Source organism: Sturnus vulgaris, chromosome 3 (assembly GCF_052056855.1).
Source record: "Sturnus vulgaris isolate bStuVul1 chromosome 3, bStuVul1.hap1, whole genome shotgun sequence".
Taxonomy (NCBI): domain Eukaryota; kingdom Metazoa; phylum Chordata; class Aves; order Passeriformes; family Sturnidae; genus Sturnus; species Sturnus vulgaris.
This window is the reverse complement of record NC_142245.1, coordinates 93,586,578-93,613,000: the sequence shown is the minus strand read 5'-3', so window position 1 is coordinate 93,613,000 and position 26,423 is coordinate 93,586,578. Positions and strand designations below refer to the sequence as shown.

The 26,423-nt window shown below is 33.7% G+C and overlaps 1 protein-coding gene across 2 annotated transcripts in view; it reads right to left on the bottom strand.

The window, feature by feature from the left end:
- CSMD1 (CUB and Sushi multiple domains 1) overlaps positions 1–26,423 on the bottom strand; it is a 1,072,714-nt gene that overhangs the window by 308,775 nt on the left and 737,516 nt on the right. For both annotated transcript variants that reach the window (XM_014869526.2, XM_088162298.1), the window contains exons 9-10: positions 23,739–23,863; positions 19,622–19,743 (exon numbers count right to left, since the gene is read on the bottom strand). In XM_014869526.2, coding sequence (XP_014725012.1) covers positions 19,622–19,743; positions 23,739–23,863 — 247 coding nt within the window. The remainder of the gene's footprint in view (positions 1–19,621; positions 19,744–23,738; positions 23,864–26,423) is intronic.

The window sequence follows — 26,423 nt, the reverse complement described above, 5'->3', positions numbered from 1 at the left end:
TAAAATTTATTTTGGAAGGACTTTTATCTTCAGTCCTTGAACAGCTTGGCTAGTAGATATGTGTTCAAGAGTGATAGATTTCAGGAAATGTAGAAGTATCATGTAAACTGAAATATGGCACATAAGGAGACTTTTAATTTTTGTTCCACAGACACAAATGACCAGGAAACTGAGCACAAAGCAGTTTTGAGGGTTTTTTGGGTTGGTTGGTTGGTTGGGTTTTTTTACATTTCAGTTTTGTTGCTCTGCAAAACTTCTACAAGCTGCCTTAATGGCAATGTACAATATGCTGCATAAGAAAGGTGAAAAGCTAGGACAGTAATATGAAATCTTTGGCAAAGATAGGAGTTTATGCACAAATTAATCTCTATCCCTTCTTAAAATAAAAAACAAAACTGGCAGCAGACAAAAGCAATTATTTTCAAAGGTGGTCAGTCTTAAAACTAAAAATAAGTCAAGTTTATCTCTGAAAGAACAGAACAGGTACCTGATTTCTACCAAGCACAACTGAGTTCTGATAAATACGTAGCCTTTGTATCTCTCTAAAATCCAAATAAACAAAGAATAAAGAAATTATAAGAATGTGTATCTTATTGGTAGGAGCAAATAACTGTTTACACACTGATATTCATTCAAAAGACCAGTGAAAAAAAATAAAGTGTAGAAATAGAGAAAATTTTTAATGTCGAGTTACTTTTGTTTGGTTCCACAACTCCTGCTCTTTCTTTTGGTTTCCACTATCTTTTGCTTTAGCCAAGAGTTAGTTTGTGGCTAAAGGAAGAACTTAATACCTGCCAATAACATGGCCTTATTGTGCAGCTCTCATTTCTTAAGAGACATAAACTGCCAGTAAGACTGAGTGGATAAAATATGTCTGATGCCAATTCAAAGTTCCACATTTGCTTCTCCACCACAGGAAATGTTTATATGTAATAATTTATTCAAGAAGTATTTAAAAATGCAAATGTGACATAATAAAGAATTATTCTGTTTATATTCCTGCCCTTTAATCACTTTTTAGAAGAAAAAATACCCCACAGTTCTTTAAGAATTACAAGTCTAGATAACAATACTAAAAAAAAAATACATTTGAGACTACCCTAATGTTATTAATTCCAAATATGAATCTATAATCTCATTTCCAAACTATTTTATTTTCTCTTTATCACTATCAGTGTCTATTTGGTAAATATTTTTATTAGCTAAATAAAAAAATACTTGAATTACATCTGGATATACTACGTCTCTATGAAAAGGTTATTGATAGGTTTAGAGAGTAAGATATATTCTAATGTTTTCAATAAAATCTTTGCTGTCATATTAATTCTTTAAGTGTTTTGCATATTACTTTGTATGTAAATATATTTGAATCTGGAGACAATCTGGCAGCTGCAATAAGACCAATTTCGGCTTTCTTATACTAATATACAAAGTGTTTTATTTAACTTCAACATTTTTTTCCTAAGGAAGATATATAACAGACACACACAAAAAAAAAGTGTGAAATGACAGCATAAAATATTTCTTGATTTTCCAATATTCTGTATTATCTATAAAATCATAGTTGCAAGCATATATCAATTTTGTTTCTATTACTACAAACTGTCCATCATTATTATAAAAGACTATTCCAAAGTGCTACAATCAAAACATTTGTTGTAGATTTTTTTTTTGTCTATTTTAGTACAGAATAGCACTTTTCTCTTTTTATTAACAACATTTTTCATTATATGATTGCAAAAATAGTCTTAAAACATGAACCAAGGGCAAATATGAATATGTAGAAAGTCTCAGAAAAAAGCTCATGGAAATTAATTCTGCCATTATGGCTCATTGGGGACTTTTGGACTGTGATATTAACAATTTTACACTGCACCAAAAAAGTTGTCAGAGAGATCGGTATTCTGAGTCTCAATAATACCCAGTATCTTTTTTTCTGTCTGTTTCATTGAATCTGATTCAAACTCCACCAGTTAATAACCACCAACAGATTTCTGTGAATTACAAGGCATAAACAGACTGATCAGTTTTCTGCCTCAGGTGAAGACACTAGGATTCAACTTACAACTCCAATGAAGATTTCCTCAGGATTTTTGAATTAAGAATACCAATTTGTGAAACAGGTTCTCTGAATGCTAAGGCATGAAGAGAAGTGAGGGGAAAAAACAAAAAACTTCACCTTGTACTTCATGCAGGTGTCCATAGATCAATCCAGCCTGTCCAGATCCCTCTGTAGATCTTTCCTACCCTACAGCAGATCAACACTCCCACCCAATGTGGTGCCCTCTGCAAACTGGCTGAGGGTGCACTCAATCCCCTCATCCAGGTTGTTGATAAGGATATTAAACAAGACCAACCCCAGTACTAGCTCCTAGGGAACTCTAATGACTGGCCACCAAGTGATTTTAGCTCCACTGACCATCACTCTCTGGGCCCAGCCATCCAACACGCTTTTCTCCAACTGAAGAGCACAGCCATCCCAGCCATGAGCAGTGAGTTTCCCCAGGAGAATGCTGTGGAAGATGGTGTCAAAGGCTTTACTGAAGTCTAGATAAATGACATCCACAGTCTTTCCCTCATCTACTAAGCAGGTCTCCTTGTCATAAAAGGAGAACAAATTGGTTAAGCAGGACCTGGTTGTAATATAAACCTCTGGTTGTTTTGTATGTGCCATGTGGTGCACTCAAGATTATCTGCTCCATGAACTTTCCTGATACAAAGGTCAGGCTGACAAGATCCACAGTTCCCTGGATTGTCCTTCTGATTTTTCTTCTAGTTGTAGACATATAGATATTGTTCAAACTCAAATAATTTCACGGAAATGAGATGTGTCCAAAAGATGTGTAAAACAATTCTTTAAATCTCATTTTCAGAACAAAAATAAAAAGACAGAGTAAATAAAAATTTGTTGCGTAAATCAGTACTAGGGTTGGAATTCAGTATAAATCTAAATAGTTGGCTGGTGTGATTGAAAGTGTAAGGTAAAATCCTCACATTGCCTAGAGTTACAAAACTGGGAGAGGTCCACAATTTATTGAAGCAGAAGTTGGAGGCCAGGAAGGATTACTTAAGGTGTAAGAAGTCTATGGTATAGTAATTGAAATGTGCTCTAAAACACCCAAATGTTGATCTTTACCCATTTGTTTCTGAAGGTGCTTCAGGTAATTGATCTCTCACTTTTAAATATAGTTAAAATAGTTATTCATCAGACTGGCAGTGAGATATCTGCTTCAGGACAGATATTCAGGAATTTGTAGATTTCCCTCATCATACTTATTTGATGAAAAAATGGATACATATTTTCCCTTTAGAACTTCAGAGCAGAAAGGCTACTAATTCAACAGAGTTAATAACTGGTTAATATAGGAATAAAAAAAATGCAAGCATTTTTTTTTCTACATAGATATGCACACATGTAGTAGCATGCATGCAATACCTTTTTCTGAAAGATACAGTAAGGAAAATATAATCTACCTGTAAATCTCTTTAAAATCACCTAATTACAGAGAAAAGCACTGTAGACATAGAATATTTCAAAAGCTACAATTACAAGGAATGATCATTCAGAAGGCTGAATAACAGAGAAGAATACTAAGAATTATGTTAATTGGGTGAAAATTGAATTAAAACTTGATACATATACTCTGCCAGTGCACGTACTCTACCTAAGCGCCTTTTTTGCCTTGGAAAAAAAACAACTAATGAACCAACAAACAACTAGGGGGTAGCAAGAATATATTCATTATAGGCAATGTTCTGAATAAAGCAGGTTCTGAAACTACTTTGTTGTGTGGGATTTGTATTTGAATTTCATAAAGATATTATAAAATCTTAAAAGGACATTTCTGAGTCTTCATTTGTTTGTCCAATGACCCAATCAAATCCTGCATGTAAAAAGCATCTGCAAATGTCAGGCTTTTCTGTGTGCTATGATAGTTGTACCAAGAGATTAAAAATACATTCATATCAAGGCTTTGATCAAGGGTGCACTTCAGAAACAATCTCCAGTCGTCTGCTCTTACTGTGCTTTGATTTGCATCACAAAGCAGTCTCAAAGCAGATAGGTTCCTCTCTTTTTGCATAAAAGATAGATGTTCTCCAGCCAGTAACAGGCATTCAGCCTAAAGAAGCAAACAGTCCAAAGTAAAAACTCTGAAATATACACAGTGCGAACCTCGTGCCCTTAGAACTAATTGTTTTGGAGTATAAAGCTGCTTGTGGTGCACTGTACTAATGCTAATGTAAACATAGCCTAATTTATTCTCTTAGGGCAACTGGAGGCACTACTTGGACCTTGTCCTATCTCCCTTTCATTTTCCCACCTGCTGAGACTCTGCTCATGCTCTGTAGATGCAAGTTCCTGCAAGATGTACCTGTGAAGTTAAGAAAAGTGTTTTTCATCTTTACTTAAAATTCCTAGATTTTCCTTCTCGAAACTTCTGGATTTTGATTGAATAAATAAATTCATTTTTTATCTTTTTCACTTATACTTGTTGCCAGGTACTTAATGTTAATAACTATTGAGAAGATGGCTTAGAAGAATGACATCTGCAGCCGGGCTAAAATCTGCATGAACAAAACTCTCCATCACAGTCTGTGAACTCCATGAAAAGAGAGGTCTTGTGCTTTGCCAAACAGGACAGGCGTAAAAGAAGAATCAATCTTGGAGTCCAGAGGAAATATAAATTTCTTATTTCCATAGCTTTAAACGTCACATTTTACATGATCTGTCATTGTCTTCCATCCATCTCAATACCAAATTTAAAATGAGAACTGCTTAGTGATGAATGATCTCCTCCTAAGATGTTTTCCTCCTCAGGCAGAAAGGTGAGTTTCTCTAATGTGCTGGTCTCCATTTTAAACTTTCATAGCAACTAGAGCAACCTACATCTCATTCTTGCAGTGAAGCCTCTGTTTATGCCTCATTTCAATCCTGAATATTTTACCATGGTGCACAGGTCTTTGCTTATACATATTTCAGAAATATCAATAAGCAAATTATGTTCCAGTGATAACTTATTTAAATTACTAAGCTGTTCACCAGGTTAAAAATATTTCCTTTTGTTGTATTGAGGAAAGTTAGCACTGATGGGGGTAAAGAATAAAACCATGCTGTGAAATCTGCCTTCTTACCTGCCATCTTGAAAGGAAAGGGATGATCATCATAACAGGTGCTTCTTTTTTCTGAAATGCATGAAAATCTCAAAAGGCATAATGACCCCCATTGTGATTTAAATTTTTATGCAGTAAACTGCCAGCGATGCTTTAGGCCCTATTTTCCCTTTTCTCAGCAGATAATTGAAAGAAATTAAATGTCTTTTCATGTCCTGGAAAAGAAGCTTCTTCATCATGCCTCATTCCTAAGATAGGAACTCGTCCAGTGGTTCCTTCCTATGTGCATCAGTGGAAGTACTACACAGATCTTAATATGTCTGCTTCCTTTAATATAATAGAGGTGTTACTATATAGCTCTAAGACATGAGGAAAGGTGCAAAGACAAGGCCTTTAAGAGCACAAATGTGGGAAGAGCTTAATGCAGATACACTAACCCCTTAAGCAATTTACACTGGTAATCAAGAAGAGGATGCTGCAGATCTCTAAAGTCCAAATCAGTATATTGTTCTGTGATTTAAACACTGATTAAGGTCTATGAACAGGAACACCCAGAGACTTATAAAACAAGCTAGGAAATACCCGAGTTTTAGGTTACACAATATAATTACAATTAATAAAAAATGTTAAAAAACGTTTAAAAAAATAGACCTTGTTTATCCTTTAAATCAATAGAGCCTATTAAATAGAAAGTGAAAGAAAACAGACTCCAATTACTAAATAAGAGGTAATTCACCTATGATCTTGAACAAATTGAGTCTTATTACTGGATTTTTTAAAATCTCAACAAAGCCAAATTTGAGATGATAATTTGATCAGATGTGAAATTTCATACAGCATTCTAGATTTCTCCATTACATACAGTTTTCCAATAAAAGAAACTAGCAGTAAATTTTAAGAAATTTCGTCATGCACAAAGGTTATTATTTGTCATTATTATTATTTTATTTGCATTAAATGCTTCAAATTCTAATGAGGAATGAGGCTGAGGGAGCTGGAGTTGTTTAGTCTGGATAAAATGAGGCTCAGAGGAGACCTTATCACTCTACAACTGCTTGAAAGGAAGTCATGGCCAGGTGGCAGTTGTCCTCCTAGGTAACAAGCAATAGCACAAGAAAAGGCCTCGAGTTGTGCCAGGTGAGATTTAGATTGAATATTAGGAAAAACTTTTCCATTAAAAGAGTGGTCAAGCATTTGACCAGGCTGCCCAAAGATAATGGTTGAATTAGCATTCCTGGTGGCATTTAAAGATGTGTAGATGTGGTGCTTAGAGACACAGTTTAGGGGTAGGCTTGGCAGGGCTGGGTTAACAGTTGGACTCAAGGATCTTGAAATTCTTTTCCAATCTAAACAATTCTGCAATTCCTTGAATAATTAGGATTTGCCAAATTGTATTTATGCATTAAAAAACCAGTAAATACCAGTATACACTCAAGTGGAAATAGTACATGTCTCCTTGAAATACATGCAAAATTGGGGAAAAAAAATGCCAGTAAGTGTAAGTATATTTTTGAACACATATTTGGTTTTACTTATAAACTTACTGAAATTCATCCATACAACAAATAGCACTACCTTTCATTTAACCAGCCATTATAAATATAACAACAGGTTTTCTCTCCAATAAACAGGCAGAAAACAAGAAACATAATTAGTATAGAATCACACTAACATTTCCTACTGATACTTGCTAATTTTTTTTTACTTTATTTTCAAGAGTCTGATCAAAAATCTCTTATTTTTTCCCTACAGAGAACTGGACTAAGTTCCTCCTGATCTTTGTGAAGGCATAACATCTGCAATATCACCAGTTTATTCTGACTCAGACCATTTCTAATATATAAAATCCACACAGGGTCATCACATGTAAAAATTTGCAAAGGGAGATTCTGCTGCCCGATTATTCTACTCTGCTCTGTACTGATGAGACCTCACCTTGAATACTCTGCTTTGCACTGAGGTGGCCTCACCTTGCATACTATGTGTACCTTTGGACACCACAATGTAAAAAAGGGTCAATTAGAATCCAAATGAGGGCCACAAAGATGGGGAAGGGCCTTAAGGTGAAGCTGCATGAGGAGCAGCTGAGGGCACTTGGTCTGTTCAGCTTGGAGAAGACTGAGGGGAGACGTCAGTGCAATTACAGCTTCTTGGGAGGGGAAGAGGAGGGACAGACCCTTGTTGAAGTCAGGAAGGCAGGAGTTTCTCTGAACTGTTCAGAGAGAACTCAAAGTGCAGAGATTGAATTAAAACCTTTGGATGGATTGAAGTATGTTAGGCCACTCACACATAAAGTAGAGGTGTAAGTTTGTATGTTAAGTTACTTACATATAAGTTTAAGTATAAGCAAGCAAGTAAGTAAGTGGAATAGGTTTTAAGTGCTTTTAGTAAGTAAAAGGTCTTAGATACCAGTGTAGAAGTACGAGTTCTAGTGAAAGTTGAAAAACATAGTCTTAAATACTAGGTGTTCCATGGAGGCTCCAAGAACATAGTTTTAGACATAATAAAGCTATTTTAAAAATATTGCTTACATTTTTTAGATAGAACAAGATAGACTGTATACATAGTTTATACGTAACATAGCATGTTAAAAAACTAGAATTCTTATAGGTTAAGAAGTAGTGGTCCAAGTTCGTGTCTTAGCTTATTGGGAAGTTTCTATATTAGAACATGCATTAGGGAGAGCTGGTGCTTTTGCTTTTTGCCATTGCTTTTGCTTTGCTTTTGTTCCTGCTTTCTCGCTGCCATCATCAACACCCAAGAAGAAAACAGGAGCTGCAGCTTCATCGGCCCTGCCAGGACCTCTGGGCGCAGCTTCTGCTTCTGTTTGGGACTCTATACCAAAACTTAGAATGGACTTTACTGTCTGTGACTTTTGCTTTTGAGACTGATGTGCTTCTGCAATAAACTACTTTACAATAACTATTAGTTGATTAGCTCATTGAAGAAAACAACCTGACAAGTGCTGAGAGCACCATCATTTGAACTGTAAGATTTAATTCAAGCCAAAATTTCCTTTATATATATAGGAAAGAACAGTATTTCTCTATAAGCTCAATTTTTAAGGCTCAAATTTATTTTCCATATTTAATTTCTGAACCATTGCATTAAAAGTATGAATTCTGTATTACAGAATGATTTTGTGATTTGTATTTTATTGTTTAACCTGAATTCTTTCAACATTCCAAGTAAATTTAAAAAAAACCCCTCCAAACATACCCCTGAATCAAATGTATGAAGATAAACAGTTAAGCTGTAAATTTAACATTCCTTTATTTTCATTTTTATTAATTCCCTCTCTTATTTCAGCAGGTCTCCTATGACCTGACCCTGTGCTGTCATTTGAAACATCTCTATCCTGCTCTCTTCTCTGTGGTGACCAGTGACAGGACCTGAGGGAATGGCCTGAAGTTGTGTCAGAGGAGGTTTAAGCTGGATGTTAGAAAAAGATTCTTTACCCGGAGGGTGTTTGGGCACTGGAACAGACTCTCCAGAGAAGTGGTCACAGCACCGAGCCTGACAGAGGTCACTCAAGAAGCATTTGGACAGTGCTCTTGGGCACATGGTGTGATTCTTGGAGATGGTCCTGTGCAGGGCTGGGAGTTGGATCCCTTCCAACTCAGAATATTCAATGATTCTGTGATTCTGCGAAAATATCTACTTTTTACTAGAAACAGGAAAAAACAATAGTAAGGCCTATAATCAAAAAGGATACGGAGGGACAAATTATTCAGTTTAAGGTATAAATCTCTTAAGAAAAAGAAACGTATATGCAACATACATTTATCTGGCAAAAATGAATACATCCAAAATCTTAGCAAGAATAAGAATCAAACCTGCAGTGACATGCCTTTTGTTTTATTTGCATTTATGATATGAATGTACTCTCCTCTGAATGTGAAATTGTTCTTTCCATGACATTATGATTAAACACTTTTTCGGGAGCTCTGGTTTATGCTGCTCAAATCCATCATGGAGGAAGTATGACAGCACAGAAAACTGCAAGGTTCCTTGCTCTCTAGCCAGCACTCTTCTCTGGTGTCTTTATAGAAGAACACCTGAATTATGCTGCAAGCTCTTCACTTGTTAGCTTTCCAGTGAGCCTGAAACTGTGATAACAGCAATTAAATAAATGAAGAGCAAAATGTTGAGATGATTGCTGCATGAAAACGGTCTGGCCAACCTGACAAGTTCTGTCTAAGCCATTCTTCCCCTGGATACAGAGAGGAGACCAGTAATCGAACTTAGTATTTTCCATGCAAGTTCTATCTCATAACAATACTGGGAAATATAAGGAATGAGAAAAAAAATAATCTTTAAGCAGGTTACTTCCTGCTGATATCAGGGTATTAATGCAAAAAAAATCTGCATAGAGGCAGAGTAATGACGGAAGATGTGATAAACAAGCACTTATTATTTTCTAGTATAGTAAATTATCATTAAAGCACTTGTAGATCTGATATGTAAAGCCTATTCTCACTGTTAACTTTATGGAGGATATTTTTAGAAACACATAGGGGCATGTTTTAAAAGGGTAGCTAAACTTTTTTTTTTTCTGCATACTGTTGCAAAGGTTAACTATTAAACAAGTTAGAATTCTTAAAAAAATTACTAACACATAGACATGTGACTGAATGATATAGACTCTAAGGCTCAAACTCAAGAGGTTTTACATATTAACTGCTAAATTGAAAGCTATGTTTAAAAGACTGTGTAAAGAGTGTTTGTTATCTGTACTGTAGATCAAATCAGTGCTCAAATACTCAATGCTCCAATATGGCTGGGGACAGAAAGGACCAGGTTCTTGGGTTTGGCTGTGGTGGTGCTTCTTAACTACTTTAATAAATTCACCAAGTGCTGAACCACTGCTGCTTTTCTAACATACTTTTATCTATCCATGTCTTGCTTGGATCAAGTAGCTGACAGATCAGCATGCTAATCTATGTTAATCCTTTCACAATATACAGCAGGTATATTAATGCCTGCCTTGATTCTTGATGAGGCCACACTTCAGGACTGAAGTTTTTGTTTCTGTTTACTTTAAAGTTGTATCACATTTTTTGTGTCATTTTGTTTTTTCTAAACATCTCCAATCAAAATTCTTAATTCACATTTCCAAAATTTTAAAACATTACTTTGGTAGACATTAGTACACTTTCAAACATAAATATATATATAATTTTATTCTTTTTTTTTACATGTATGAGTTCATTGTCCACATGCCACATTAAATATTGAGCATTCCAGCTTTTCTTTACTTAATGAAAGCAAGGAGGAAAATTTCATCTTAAAAGGGCCAATACCATTTAAGGAGTTTAATTTGAAGATAGAAAAACCCTAAGGAAATAAAATTAATTTAGGCAGTGCACTACAAAATAAATACTTTAAATTATGGAGGCACCCTTAGAGTTTACTTTTCCCATGCTATCTCAGCTATCAAATCAGCCTCAGTGGGGCTAATTTGCCACATGACACTTTGAAAATCTTTTCATTCTATCACAACTTACTACAAATCCTGTTATAGTTCAAGAATAAGTAAAAATTCCAACAGATAGAATTACATCTATCCTCCCCCTTTAACACCATCTTCCTAAAATCTTCAATTTGCACATCTTACTAATAATTTGGTCCTCCCTTTATTACTCTCTAAAATAGTTCTTTATTTAAAAATATGAGGCTCCTGTTTAGTATTATACCAAAGTGAGGTCCTTAAATGAAGTCCTAAAAAATTTATTATGTAAATATTTGCAAGTTTCTATTTGCTGTGATACCAACACCAAATCTATAGTAGTGCTAAAGCAATGTGAAAGGGATAGTAACAATTATCAGAAATACTTTTAGCATAAGCTAATTTTTTCTTATATGTACCCACACAGTTCACTATGCAACCTGTCAATTTCTCAGATTTTCCTATTATTCACCTAGAAGTTATCAGCTGACATTTTCCCAGTAGAAAATGTGCCAAATAAATGATATCCAAGAGAAGATAAACAGTGAGAAACATATAGAAAGAATACCAGCCACTCTTGTTCCAAGACAACACAAATGAATGTGCTTTGTGAGGTAACAGAACTGTACAAGAATAAATTTTTCTGTAGCACTTCCCTCCTTGTGGAGTAAATGTGAGTTTATGGCACCTTCATTACCAACCCCATCAGCCTGCACAGTGTCTGTACAAAGATATTTCATGCAGAATACTTGAAAAATTAAAATAATGCACAAGAAAGAAAAAAGGAATATAAGCAAAAAATTCAAGGACATTTTTCTGGTATGATACACCATCAATAGTTGCAGACATTCCAGAAAAAAAAAAAGAGAAAAAGATCTTGATATTTTTGATTTACCAAGATGACAATTTAATAGTGAATAAACCTAATAGTTTTATCAAAGGAATTACAAATAACTTTTAGAACAAACAAGGTAAGAAAACTAAGTGGAGATAGAATTGTAGGATTTTATTAACACAGTGCCAGAATGTTCTCATTTGATCCATGCTCTGTAAGGAGTACTTTCTGTCAGAAGAAAAACAAACCTGAATTAAATGAGAGAATAGTAATATAGTAGTTTAAGGTGCTCTATTTATATAGCTGAATTGTGCAAATAAAACATTCCAATGTTTATTTGCATGTGCATATATGTTCAGGAGTAATAGCAAATACATTGATTTGAATTCTATACTATGTGGAAAAAACTGTCTTTTATTTAGGTATATCTAATATATTCAGCTAAGGAAGACTAATTGATTCTCTGTTTAATAAAGTTGTCTGAATCCATTTTGCTATGAAGAAATTGAGTGTAGACTTTTTTTTGTGTGGTGGAATAACACCAACTGTTACATCGTTATATGCTGAATAGTATTGTAATTACATTAAGAAACTATAAATAAAAACTGATTGCTTTGTTTTGGCTAAAATTAAAAGTTGACATTTCAGCTGATCATTCTTTTATTAGTTTTTAAGCCCCATTTAAATTGTGAAAATCATTAGGATTCTATATTTAACATTATATACAAATCTTTTGCTTTCTGAAAGTATATAAAGAGAAAAGAAAGAAAATACAAAGCTAAACTAGAAAAAAATGTATTGATGGAGATCAAAACAGAAAAAGAGAAGAAACTAAGGCAGACCGACATGAAAAGACAAATCATAGGGGAGGAAGGAAATGGAGGAATTCACAGTGCATGAGCAGCTAATAAAATTCTCTAAGAAAAAAGCTGGAGGCAACAACTCAACACTTAGCATCAAGTGAAGTATGTATATGACAGTGGCTGGATAATAAATGCCAGTGATGAAAGTGAAGCTGTACATGCTTTTTTTATAGTTTCATTTTCCCACTTTTTAATCTTAAAATACTATCTCTGGTAATTGGAAAACAAAAGGGCACTTACGTGTTAAACAGTTTTGAGGGGGTGGAGGGTATTTTTTTAATAGGGAATTGTTTTAGCTATAAAATAAAAAAATCAAAGATAAATAGCCTGGTTTTGTTTTGCAAGATATAGGCCAAAATAATGAAGACATTTTCAGATATACAGCCTGGAAAAGTGTATCTATGAGAAAGGCAAATACTTTTGATGCATTAAGTATTCAACTAATGAGCCACAATAGCAGATTTATATAATTCTGACCCAATCAGATACAGAAGAAATATATCACAGTAAAAATATTACATTTTGCTTTCTTTTGAAAGGATCCTTACTCTAGTATTAGAAGAGGAGGAAAGAGATGCATTAAAACTTTTAAAAATTGCATACCTTTTTGTATTTAACAAAATAATTTTGATAATTTCAAAGGTTTTGATTCTTGGTTAGTTTATTGGTTTTTTGTTGACACTTCTTTTGGACACCAGAACTCTTGTTTGCTTTGAGCATTGTATTACCATCTAATACATTCCAACTGTTTGTCTAAATTATGGACTTACTGTAAAATCAAAGACAATATCACAGCAAATATACTGCCAAGTCTCCTTCAGCTTTTCCATTCTTTCATGTGTATGCTTCTACAGTTTCTTTCCAGGAGTCTTACTTGTTGTTTTTCCCCCTAAATTGCTATTTCCAACTCAATATGTCATACTTAGATCCATATGAGGCTCATAAAATTCACACCTGAGAGCTAAATCTCAATAGCGTGGATCTAGCTGATATCCTGAAAGCAAATATGAAATACTGAAGACAGATAAGGCACAGTAGTTAGTCTCCTTTGCTCAAAAATAGCATGGAAGGAAGGTCAGAGGGAAGGTAAGGAATAAGAAATAATAACTGTCAGCCCATATTTGTGACAATGACCTTAAGTGTTTGGGTTTTTTTGGCACTTAATGTTAGAAATCTCCTGGGAAAAATAAAGCAAATACCACAGAAAATAACACTAGAGGCATTAAGAATGCTCCTTCAGTTAGCTTTTCTTGCCAAACAGAAAATACAGTACCTTCCCTGCATAGCAGGAAGTTTGTGCTTGGATGTTTTCATCAGGAGATGAGTACTGATCCCATGTATCCATCTTCCATCACCATCCCCAGTTTGAAAAAAAACTGAGTCAAAATTTCATGTAATTAATGCTCAAATGAGACATCTAAACTCAATATAGAAAGTGGTTTTGATTTGGGTTTATCAGTTTCTCCAAAAGGCTCTGTCTCAGAAAGAGATGTATTAATGTAGAAGAGATTTTCTTCAACAGTTTTACTCAAATCTGGCACATCTGCAGTCCAAAGTGATGTTATTTCATTCAGCATATGGCCATTATGGGACCCTTCCCATTCAATCTGTGCAGGTTACCCATCATCTAAAGTAGCATACTTTCTTCCACAACACCATGTATATACTAAATCTTACAGGCTGAAATTTTGAATGTCTAAATCCCCTTTGGTTCTGGTACATTAAGAGCAAGCAAGGCCCAGCATTGATTCAGTTGATCAGCCTATAGTGGACTGGTTTACAAGGAGGTGAAGCACTGTTTTTCTCTACTATTTGACAAATGTACATCAAATATAACTGGAGTTTGGACATCTAGCACCGACATGTGTAAATCAAATTCCATTCTAAATGTCTTCAGTGTTGAAATGGTGTCTTCTGTTCCAGCCCTAACATCTCACTCATGATGTTTTCAAAGGTAGAAATATCATCATTGTTAATAAAAATCATAGTGTTCCAATAATTATACACAAAACACAAAAAACATCACAAATATATGATTTAAAAAAAAAACCTGTGCTTATTTTTTTTCACAATATATGTATTTTTTATTTCAGGTATATAGAGCTCTGTGTTACAATTATACTGCAGTGAGTCAGTTATATATAACATGATTTTTCCAGTATGTTTATAAGTACCTTTTTTTGCACATTATACCAAATTATACAAACTCTTTTTCTTTTTGAAATGTATTTAAAACTGACAAAACCAAGGCTAACCCGGAAGTCTTGTACAAGATTTTAAAACACTGAACATCAAAAATCTCATTCATATATTGCAACAAGAGTTTTCTCGTGTAAATGCTTTAGGTATTTTGAGTTCCAAAACTCTAATCTTCAATTATTAAAAAATTAAATAAATAAAGGCAAGAGGGAACCTAACCAGCATTTATTTATTTCATTGCTAGGACCTTAATAATTTTATTTCTAAACTATATGAGTTCTTTGTCAATGATGTCATAGTCTCCTAAAATCATAGATGCCATTCTGGCAAATAAAAATAAGTTTAAATTTAAACATGTACATTCACAGATGGCACAAAGCTTTAACACTGTATGAAGGAAATAAGAGAATATAAATTGCTTTCATTTTTCCATCTGTAATGGGAAATAGCTCTTTCAGAAGGTGTTACTCTATTTGTACAATCTAGATGGCACAGGATGTACAAATGAGGCAATCCTAGATTCACAATAACTATCCCTCACTCTATTAAATCAATCCTAGTAGCAACTGACTAAATCACTAGTATTAAGCTATACATTGCTACGAATACACAAAAGTTAAGTGAAAGTAATTCTTAGAGGTACATATTTTTGATACTCAAGATGTCTTCAACTTAAAACGCTGACATAGAGTAAGAGACGATAATTTCTACAGATAAAAATCAATTTTGTTAGGCTCATGGTAATAATCTCTTAGGGATAAGATATCCGGTGCTCAGAGATTCTTCCCCATGTATAGTTACACTGCAGGTTCTGTAGTTGTTAAACCTCCTTTTATAGGAGGATCTGATCAGCCATTTGGACATATCTATAATGAAACTTTGAAGAAACAAACTATTTAAAGGCACATTTTCAAAAATCCCACTCTAATATTAAGCCTCCTAATTGGACGAGCCACAGTTTCTGAATTCATTGCAGAGTATTATATATGCATAAATTACTTATATGGAAGGTCAGTGTCACTAACAGATCACGTCTGAGTAGCACACACTTTTGAAACAATCCATGAATCAGGAAGATAATCTCACTCAAAACCCCTGCATATTATCACATGCTACCTAGTAAGACTGCTCTTTTAGAGCATATTGCAAGAATGAATTATCTTAAAATAAATTATCTCTAAATCAACTGTAACAGTATGTGAATTCCCTAGGTGTGAACTGGGGAAAGATTTCCTGAATAAAAACGTTGTCATGACGTTCCCCAGCTATGTGCTTTGAAACGCAAAAATCAGAAATACCATTTTATACCAACATACTTTTATACCAACATATTGAGCCATAATCCAACTTTATACAAATACCTTAGAGCTCAGACCCCTAAAACTGTATGTGAAGTTTCCCACTCTCACTATAATTAATTTAAATGTCTTCAGCTAGGGCAATTGTTGTGAATAACTTTACTTTGTATAGAAGAAGGAAGTTGCTAGGCTCAAACAAGTATCTGTGCTTTGTACATTGCAGAAAGTATATCCCTTCGATAAAAAAACCCTGTAATTGGGACACAGCCTTTATTTATCAGGTCATTAAACTTAGCAATATTGCAGCCCATCTACTATACCACAATCAGCAATCAGTCAGGAAAATATTAGGCAAAATTAGGTATCATTGCTGTCCAATAGATACTGGGGCTGAAAAATGGAGCCCTTGTAATGTTACCATAAAACAATGAAAGCAGCAGGAAATCCAAAGCAGTAAGTATCCACAGTCTGGAGAAGGAATTGGAACAGCAAGGGGTAGAGGCATGGTTAGTACATAATCTAACCAGATTATACCAACAGTAAGAGAGGGCTAAAGAGAACACATCAGTAAGCCTTCACAAGAGTTCAAAGTAATGGATTCTAGAAAGCTGAGAAATTGCATAACTGAAGAACTAAAACAATGAAGACTTGTAAAGAATTACAGCATGTACTTTACACAGTCAGAAGTGTACCATAAAGTTGTGTTTGCAAGTACTAAAAGTCTAATAAATGACTCAGTGGGATGCTGATCAAAAGCCACAATAGTGTGATCCAGAGGAAACAAATAAAGGAAGAAAGTCTTCAAAATAAGCAGGAATACCTTTGAAGAGAAGACTCAAATTTAAATTTCTGTGTTGCTCAGAAAAAGGTAAATAAATCTTAGAAAAACATTTAAGTAAAAATGATCTTGATATAGCTGGATAAGACCTGGAACTATGCTACTGTCTCTACACGGTGTTGAAATTTGTTTTCATTTTGAGTTGGCATTAAATATCTGACCCCATGCCAGCACCAGAATGCAAAATTTGGAAAAATGTGTCCATATATGTATAAAAAACCTATTAAAATATTCCAGTCTATTATGTTTTTGAGATTTTTTGGGGGGATATTGTTTGTTTGTTTTGTTGCAGTTTTTTGTTTGCTTTTGATTTTGTTTTTTTGTTTGCTTGGCTTTTTTTAAGGAAACCTCCTAAGAAACCTCTTTAACTGCATTATCCTCTTCAAATTGCACTAAATGTTACATTAAGAGAAAACATTATCTTATCTTGTAAGATTATATTTGCAAACTAACCTAATAGAAGGCTACAAATTCACTTTTAGAGTTAGTCAAAAGTAGTTTAAATAGAGTAACAACATGTCATGAGCTGTCTGCCTCCTTAGAAAAGAAAATCAACAGGACCCTAAGCATTCTGATAAATATTTTCAAATCTCCAAGTCAAAAGAGTAGATTGCTCAAAGTAATTTTAAAACTAGACCTTCAATATACAGTTCAATTTTCAAGAGTTCAGTCATTCATAACGCCAAGAAAAGTCAAGGGTGAAAATCTGCAAAACTTTCAGCATATCTTAAAATAATTGCATTGTTTTGGAAACTTGAAAATTATTTTGGTAATAGATTTTTTTAAAGTTCATAGATTCAAAATGTTCGCAAGATTTTTTTTTTAAAAGAAGTAGTGTTCCATTCAATCAGATAATCTGAAAAGTAAAAGGATTTTCTTTAACATGTTTTATTAACCGAAAGGGTGTGTATTAACTCTTGATACAGTTGTTTGGGGATAAAAGTCCCAATACTGATAAAGATGATGTAGACTTAATGTGAAAGCAGCCTAACAATACTGTAAGCCTTAAATAAGTCTGATTTTAAGACTTCACATTTATAGTCATTGTGGTCCTAAAGCAACTGCAGTCTTTCCAAGAGACATCAAATTAAGATAATTCTTCCCTGGCTGTGCTGCTAGACAAATTAAGGTTCAATAAAAAGACAGCTCATTCAATATTGCTCATCCTGTCAAAAATGAAAATCTTAAAAGTTACGACCCTTTTTCTCGTGCTGTGATTATCAGTGTCTGTTAGCATATCTCTTTACCTTCCACACAACTGGATGTAACAAGTGTTGATTATTTTCTGGGTGAAAGCTGCAAGTGTTCGCTCAGACCTCTTAATTTTGAAAGTAATTTATCTGAGTGTGTAATTCCTCCTGTGTATTCTTGTGTATTTTCCAGTCCAGTGAACGCAATAATAAATTAATCCACACCAATCTCATTAAGTTCTGCTGTACTAAAATTCTAAATTCGCTGAGAAAGATACATTGTATAGAATGAAAAGAACTTGTGCATTATTGTAGTAGATGGGAGTTTACTGTTTTTCATAGGTAAGTCTGAATCTCCACAGAAAACATACCCTGGACAGTTTAATAGCACAGTCAGTACCAATTTTTCTACTATTATAGCTAAACCTTCATTTTATTATAAATAGGAAAAACACTCCTTAATTAAATTCCTGAAAACTCAAGGTGAAAAAAATTAGATTAACTGAAAAAAGAAACCATTAAGATGCCAATACTCTTCTCTATTAGCAGGAATTTAACTTTTTAATGCACATTTTTCTCTTTACAAAAATATACTGTGTTTTTCAAAATTGACAAGACAATACACTACTGAATAAAAATTTGAGTGGATTAAATTTTCATGCATTTTTCATAATTTAAATGCTTTTCTATATTTAAAAATGCAAAGAAATTCAAATAAAATGCAACGATTTTAAAGTCAAAGGCCTTCCAGGAGAAATATTCCTATCTAATGGCTATTCTAAATAAAATATAACAGTTCAGTTTGGAACTGAGAAACAGCTTTTTCTGTTTAGTGAGAAGTCCCACTACAGTAAAATCTTTCTCAATAAAGTAGTTTTGTACTTTTGCCTGTTTTTCCTGAATAGATATATTTACTGAGCCACCTTGAATCCTCTAAGAAAAAAGTGAACTTAATTAATTTCACAAAGCAACAGTATTTGCACCTCAAAAATATGCTATGAAAGCATGCAGCAAATTTACCTTTTCTGCAGCTAAACATTTTCACTTATTTATGGTAAAATAAACATTTTTCCTTAACTACTTTAAAGAAGTCAAGAATACAGTCTTCCAAAAAGCTGCACAGGATATACATGTTTTGTAATTATGAAAGTAAATATAGATTGTACATTCCTTGACATAATGTAATTAATTTATTCAGCATTTCACTACACAGAAGTACAATATAATTAAAGTACTTCTCTAACTTTTCTTTTTCCTTTCCTACAGATAGGGGGCCTCCATCCTTCACTGATTTTGCAGAAAAATAGTTAAAATATTCTGTTATGACCACTGTATTATGCATAAGTAGATGAGTGATTCATAGTTATGTATTAAGAATCATTACTTGAAAACACTGGATTGAAAAGAAATCATGTAGGTAGTAAAACAACCAACAACAGCTGTCAATACATGTAATATCCAGTTTTTATGCCACGAAACATTATTTTAAGATTCAGCAGTGATTAACTATCAAGGCACAACATGAACAATTCACTATTAACTCATTTAGCAATGTGGAATTTTGATTCTGATTTTCTGTATTTCGTTTAAAAATGTATTTAAAACTTGAAAATTTTAAATTAGACCTATTACTCTGAGCAGATATTTTCATATATACTACTTTTTCTTCCCTCTAGTGCCCAGTGTATTTTCATAACAACTCTACTTTGTTCCTTTTTGTGTTTAAATGAACATACAGACTTGCATGTGTTCATGCATTTGTACAAATATATATGAGATATTTTTAAGTCAAATCCAAAACTCTACTGTTTCACTTGAGACAAGAGAAAAAGCTTACCTTTTCTGGATCAGTAGTTGTAATGACCCACACACAATGTGCATTGTCTTCATATTGAACTGGATAATTTGGTGATGTGATAATGCCACTTGGTCCACGTAAGTTTGAGCCACATGTTCTAGCTAAAATGATAACCAACAAACCAGATTGCTTTAGATTGGATGCTTTGTTTTAAATAAATAGTATAAAACTGCCACAGCATTAGCAACAACTTGCCATGAAAGTATGACTTATGTTGATATATTCTATTAAAATCTGTCCTTAAAGATATTGCAGCCAGACAAAAAAAAAAAAAATCCTGAAAATTTACCTACAGAGAAAGAAATGAGCACTTCTCAATTAATCAGCCTAACATTTACAATACTTTATTCTTACTTTATGGAGATTAAATACTTAAAATTATCATATCAATATTCGGTTTGGAGAGAGATTTATCCTTTCCAGATGGATGGAGGGAGCCTTCTAGCCATGAATGTAAGAAGGGCCAGTACGTGCTCTCCTTCGTGATTTCCCCATGACTTGGAGAAACATATGTATCACGATATTTACATGACTGTATGTCCTTAACCTAAACATGACCTCCTGTGGTGTCTTAGCTCTTTGCACCACAGGAAATATAATTAGAAAAAAAAATATATATATAAAATGATTCTAGGTAGTATGTAGTCTGACTTTGGTGAAATGGATTCAGTTGTGAAACCAACACAATCTCTCTGCTACATTCAACAAATCCAGATAATCTGCATTTTGAAAACATATTACTTAAACTTATTCAGTTATCTTCTATAGAGCATTAAGGATAGATTTTGCAAGAATACTCAAATTTCTCAAAATATTTAGGTATCTAGAAGCATTTAAAAAATATTTAGACCTATAATTTCCAGTGACACAGATTTATAGAACTCAGAATATTTCAAAATATCACTTCATGTTTATGGTACTTCAGTAATTTTTCAACATGCTAAAAAAAGAGTCAAGATCATTAAATTTCTAAGTACTTAGATACAAATCTCAGCATATACATCCTGATGTAATTTAGTCCCTTCGGTTACCTAAGCTTCAGTATAGGCAAGAGGAATGACTAGATTTTTTAAAAACTTGGTCATTCTTTTTTCCTAGTTATTGAAATAAAACACCCAACATATTTCGGGTACTTTGGAAAATTTTAGTTTTCATCTCTCTCTGTGGCTGCCTCCATTCTAAAGCATGAACTATGAGAGTCTCTTTACTTCACATACTGCCGGGAGGAAGCCTGATCTTCTCCATGAATAGAAGTGTGATTGCTACAAATAGGATAAAAGGTACTAGATAAAAATAACTATCAGATTTTCTATCCTTCCATCACAATATACTACCAGCACTTGGTCTATTTGTTATGATGTTAGAGACTAGACTTTGAGAACTTGTTATAATTCTATGACAAGATTAATCAACTAGGACTCCATTTTCTGTGGAAATGTCTATCTATGTATGCAGGGAGAATGCTATATGATCTTTAAGTTCCCTTCCAACCTTAATCATTCTATGATACCATGTTTATGACCAAAAATATCTTAACAGCCACCCACCAATTTAACTTAAGTCTCAGACACATCACATGAAAATCTTCTTTTACAATCCCAGTAGAAGTCTAAAAAAAACCCTCACCTACATAGGGAATTCTATGAAAGCATCATTTAACAGTTATTAAAAAGGTATCCATACTTAACATGGAACAAAAAACGTCATAGAGTCACTTAGGTGAGAAAAGAGGTTTAGGTTCACCAAGTGAGGCTTTACCTACCACTGTCCAGTCCATCACTAAACCACGCCCCTAAGTGTCACAAAAAATAATCACATTTAAGTATGCCACATTATGCTGCCTAACAACACAGAAAGCTTGGCATGTTGCTGCTGTAGTAAGCAATCTATAGTCTTTTAATTGAGAGAATAACAAGGACAAATTCATGGTATCTGAAATACAGGACATTTTCTTTCTAGTTACTGGTAGAAACACTATACCTCCAGAACCATAACTAGCACACAGTCTAGTTTATTTTACTTTATTTTCAGTTCCTCCTGCCTAAGGTCTGCTACAGCAGAAACTAATCCTAATGCTAAACTTTGTAGTAATAAAAAAAAAATTTAAAAAATTAAAAATTGTCCCTCCTGTATCTGTCCACAAAGTTCAAACTTCCAAGATAAGGTTAAAAGGGTGGGGAGGGGAAAGGGGTGAAGCCAAGCAAGAGGCACAATTGAAGTTCAGCCCAGAGGTCGGATTAGGAAATGGAGTTATTGCAAAAGATTGCAAAAAAGTGTTAGATAGCCTTGTATACTGCCTACAGAAAACAAGAATGGATCACTCTAAGGTTTTTGATGTGGAATTCAAGGAAACTGGGAGCATTTACATTAACACCAAGCAGTTTCCTAGGGCAGTTTCTGGGGCCTCCCACTGCTCCCTGCCTATGACCCAGGTGTGGTGGTGGGGTGGGTCTGGGGCTGCACCACCACCATGAGCAGACCCCAATGGCTCTGGGGACCCTAGGACCCCAGCCACTGTTCTGCCCTTTCAAGTAATGTCAGGAGCTTGCCAAGAACAAGATGGTTCCTGTGACTTTTTATCAGATTCCTAAGTTTTGAGCTTTGTTAATCACCATTCTGGGGTAAATGCAAACATCAGCTTCTTCAGTAAGTCTTCTATTCTTGAAGTCATTAAGCTCACAGTAGTTATGTGCAGTTTATCAGCTTTTTATCAACTTTTCCACTTTAAGTTGATGATAATTTAGAAAATGTGATAAGCACTTCTTTGCACTGTTTATTTTATTATTTTTAATTGGAGCTTATATGAGCATGATGAATACTGGCATCTTTGAGGTCAGTAAAGGAATTGAGAATAATACAGACTGTAAATAACACCTGCTTCTTTCACTCTTCACAATCCACAAACATGCACATCATAATTCTGACCAGGAATTATACACCATTGAGAAGTGAAGCACACATATGTCTACAAAAGTTGAAAAAATCTAATCTGGCAGCAGGAGAAAAAAAAATTGGAATTGCAAAATGACGAGGTAATGAAAACTTTGTAGAGAAGTATATGAGTTTTATATAAATGAGATTATGCTTTAGCTCATTCTTGAACAAAAAAAAAAATTAAGTTCAGAGGTTACAAACCCTCCAGTGTTTCTTAAACGAATATCATTTGCTGCCCTGGTAACTGGCATTCTAGTGTAAGATTTTGTGTGTACAAGAAGTATCATTTTGATCTACCTCCAAATGACAATAAAAGTAACTCTAACAGTTTTTATGATTTCTTTTTTCTTTTCCAATTAATGGTGATGGTTTGCCCTGTTTATCCCAGCTAGGTTGTCTGATTCCAGGAGAATATAAGACAAGCACAATTTCAAGGGTCAAGGCTCTCATTGGTATGTACAATCTAAGTCAAAATCATTTTTCTACTGAGGTAAAAAGTTCCCTACATAGAGATCCATTCTTTTTTTTTACCCTGTACACCTCAGTTCCGGTGTATTTTGGCAGCATTTATATACTTTTCTGCTTTATTACAGACAGTGGATTGTAATAGAAAAGCACATAAAATAACAAAAAGCCACTTCCCCTGTTCCTCCATAAAAGCAGCTTGGGCAGGAATTTAAAGCAAGGAGCTCTAGATGCAAAAAAAATTAGAACTAAGTTAGAAGGTCAGGTTTTACTTAAAGTTGAGCAAAATAGAACAGAAGGAAAATTACTGAAAAATCAGGACTAAGTAAATATCTGGGACTGATAGGAACATAATATGATTGTGAGAATCTCATATTTAGGAATTAATTTAGAAAAAACAAAACATAAACCTAACTAATTAGTTCTGCTGAAAGTAAGTTTATCATGACAAAAGGAAGAGTAAGTGAAATTAAAACTATTTAAAGGAAATTAGCTCCCTAAATTGACACTTTTTCTACACATTTGATTGCATGTTTCAATCTACATAAAAATCGTTGTACCTTTATAATCATATATACACATATTCATGAGATATAGTTCCTTGATTTAGTTCTCTTAGTTTTGAGTTTCACTGCAACAGAAACTATAAATTACCCTTCCAAACTTCACCAAAAAAATTCCAAAGAATAGCAGTTACCTCTGCAAATTGGTCTGTGATCACTCCAGGCAGCCAGTGTATCTGTCACTCTCTGACAAGTGATGCTCTTAGAACCTTGCAGCACATAATTGTCTTCACAGGAAAACTGTACACTTGCACCCACCCTAGGAGAAAAAGGGGAGAAAGAATGAAGGAATTCAATATATTTTAACACCAACATCTTCAAACAAATGTAAATATTGCCAATATTGACAATATTTCAAGATCCAAACAAAAACATTCAAAGGCACAAAGTTCTACTCCTTCAATATTGTATTCATAAAAACCAATGTATACTCTAGGGAAAAGGTCTATTATTCAGTTTGCCCACCTTTTAAGGAATACAAAACAATAGTTACAATAAGTTTGTTCTTTCACAGTATGAGTTCAGTGAATATACGGATATATTTTTTATCTGAGAAAATAAATAAACACAATTTTTTCATGCAACAGAACTTACTTAATGAAGAATTTCAATATTGTAGCATTTATTCAAATGAGAGAATAAGCAACTAGATATGGAAATTTTTCAACACAAAGAGCCAGGAAATATTAATTTCAGTCAATGGCAGTAATTCATTAAATATCCCTGACCTTGTGGAAATTTCCTCTTAAACATTACATTAAACTATAAAGTTTTTAGGACTGAAATTTGACTGTTACAGTCGTAACACTAAAATGCGTCCCTTTGGAATTATTTATGTTCTCCAATTGTTATGAAGATTTTCAAAAACTGTGTACATTTGTGATCTATATCTCAGAGAGCTTTCTTAAACAGTATTTACATTATCTGGCTTCACTTATTATTTGTGACATTCTTTGTTATCTGTCATAATTAACTGGTTCTGTTTTTTGTTTTCCTGCACTTTTAAATCTATATTTGATAGTCTCATGTTGTGAACTAAGTGAACTCAATAAAGCAGATTTCTCAGTTTAGTCTGTAAGTTACTGAGTCCTAAACACCAGGGGATTGCTATATGGCAGTCAGGAAGCTTAAAATTGTGCTGTGCAGAACTGCATACAATGTCATTAACTATCACCCAGCTCATTCCCACCCTTCTTGGACAAGTGTTTTCTTAGTTTCTCAGAGAATCTCACAAACACTAACTACAATATTTATGGATATGCATTTCTATAGTTCTTTTCACTCTTTCAGGAAATTTTGATAGGATTGTTTTTAGGTTTTGGGGGTTTTTTTGCTAGTTTTAAAATTTTAATATGATGCTTCAAATCTAGAAAAGCTTTAAAAACTGGTTTTCCTATCACTTTGTTCTTGAGCTGATAAATAAGAAAACTCAGAAAGGCAGGGAAAATATTGGCCCATTTCTTCCATAATTCGTGCAAAATGCACAAAATTATTGAAGAGTAATGTAAGTTTCTAAAATTGTGTTTATTTTATACTTGTCATAATCCTCAGAACATTCTTAAAACCCTCATAAAAAGAGACCAAGTATTTTCTAAATAAATACCTTAAATTAATAAAAATTAGTTTCTTTTATTGGTAAAGAAAATTTTACTCAATAATCTGACATTTAAATACAATAAACACAAATTATTTATGGCATTTTCTCCTATTTTCTAGAATTAGGATCTCTGTATTTCTTTTTCTATGGAAACAGGGAGAAAAACCTAAGCGGTTACCTAGCAGTGATAAACACAAATTGAGAACTAAAGTATTTTAAAACTATATGGGATAAAGACCATTCCACAAGGTTAATGTTGCATGAAGCAACATGAAAACCAACATTTCCCTCAATTTTCCTACTATCAAGGCACGTAAGGAGAATTACAAATCTATGCACATACGAAAAACATAGAGTGTATAATTATTGGATTATATTGATATCTGCAACAGCAATTTAAAATGCTAATAAAATACCTGAATATTCCTCCCAGAAAAAAGGAAGGGGGATGGGGGAAATGAATAGAAGGAATATAAATATTTTTATATCTAATTAAGTAAGTTAAGGACTTTATGTTTAGATTAGGTTTTGATCATTGTAGAAATACTTTTAAAGTTTTTACTAATGTATGCATAAAACACTAATTTAAGCTATACACATAAGATAATTCAATTTGTTTCAATATTATTCTACAAAGTATGTATTTCAGAGGGTTGAGGTTTTTTGAATCTAAGGAACTAAAGGACAATTAATGTGAACTTCATATGTTTTACACTGTCCGTATAAGCTTTTGAAACATCTGAACAAACTAAGAGACACAAAATAAACATGCTGAATATAACACAATAAAGAAGAAATGCAACAAAAAATGTCACATTAAAGAGCAAGGTAGGGACAGAAAGTACTCCAAACTCCTTATGGATCTAAATAAGCGTCTTAGGTGAGAGGATGCATCTGGATCCCAGTTTGCAATAAAACTATTCACACATCCAAAGTTCTGAGTGTCTCCACTGATTAAGCTTGACAGTTTCCCATTTAAAAAGGAGACAACCTTTTGAAGATCTCTTATAACTTCTTTGATATGTGATTTCAAAGAAAACTGGTTTATTTACTATCCACTAGTTACCAACAAATGTTTTTAATTGTGTTGGGGGGGGGGGTTGTTAGTTTCTTTGGGGTTTTTTTTTGCAGTGACCTCCCTAGTCACTGAGTAAATCTGTGAGCACTGGAAGTCTTGTGTTTTCCGTTGTTACTTCTCTCTGTAAGCTTTAAACATGAGGAA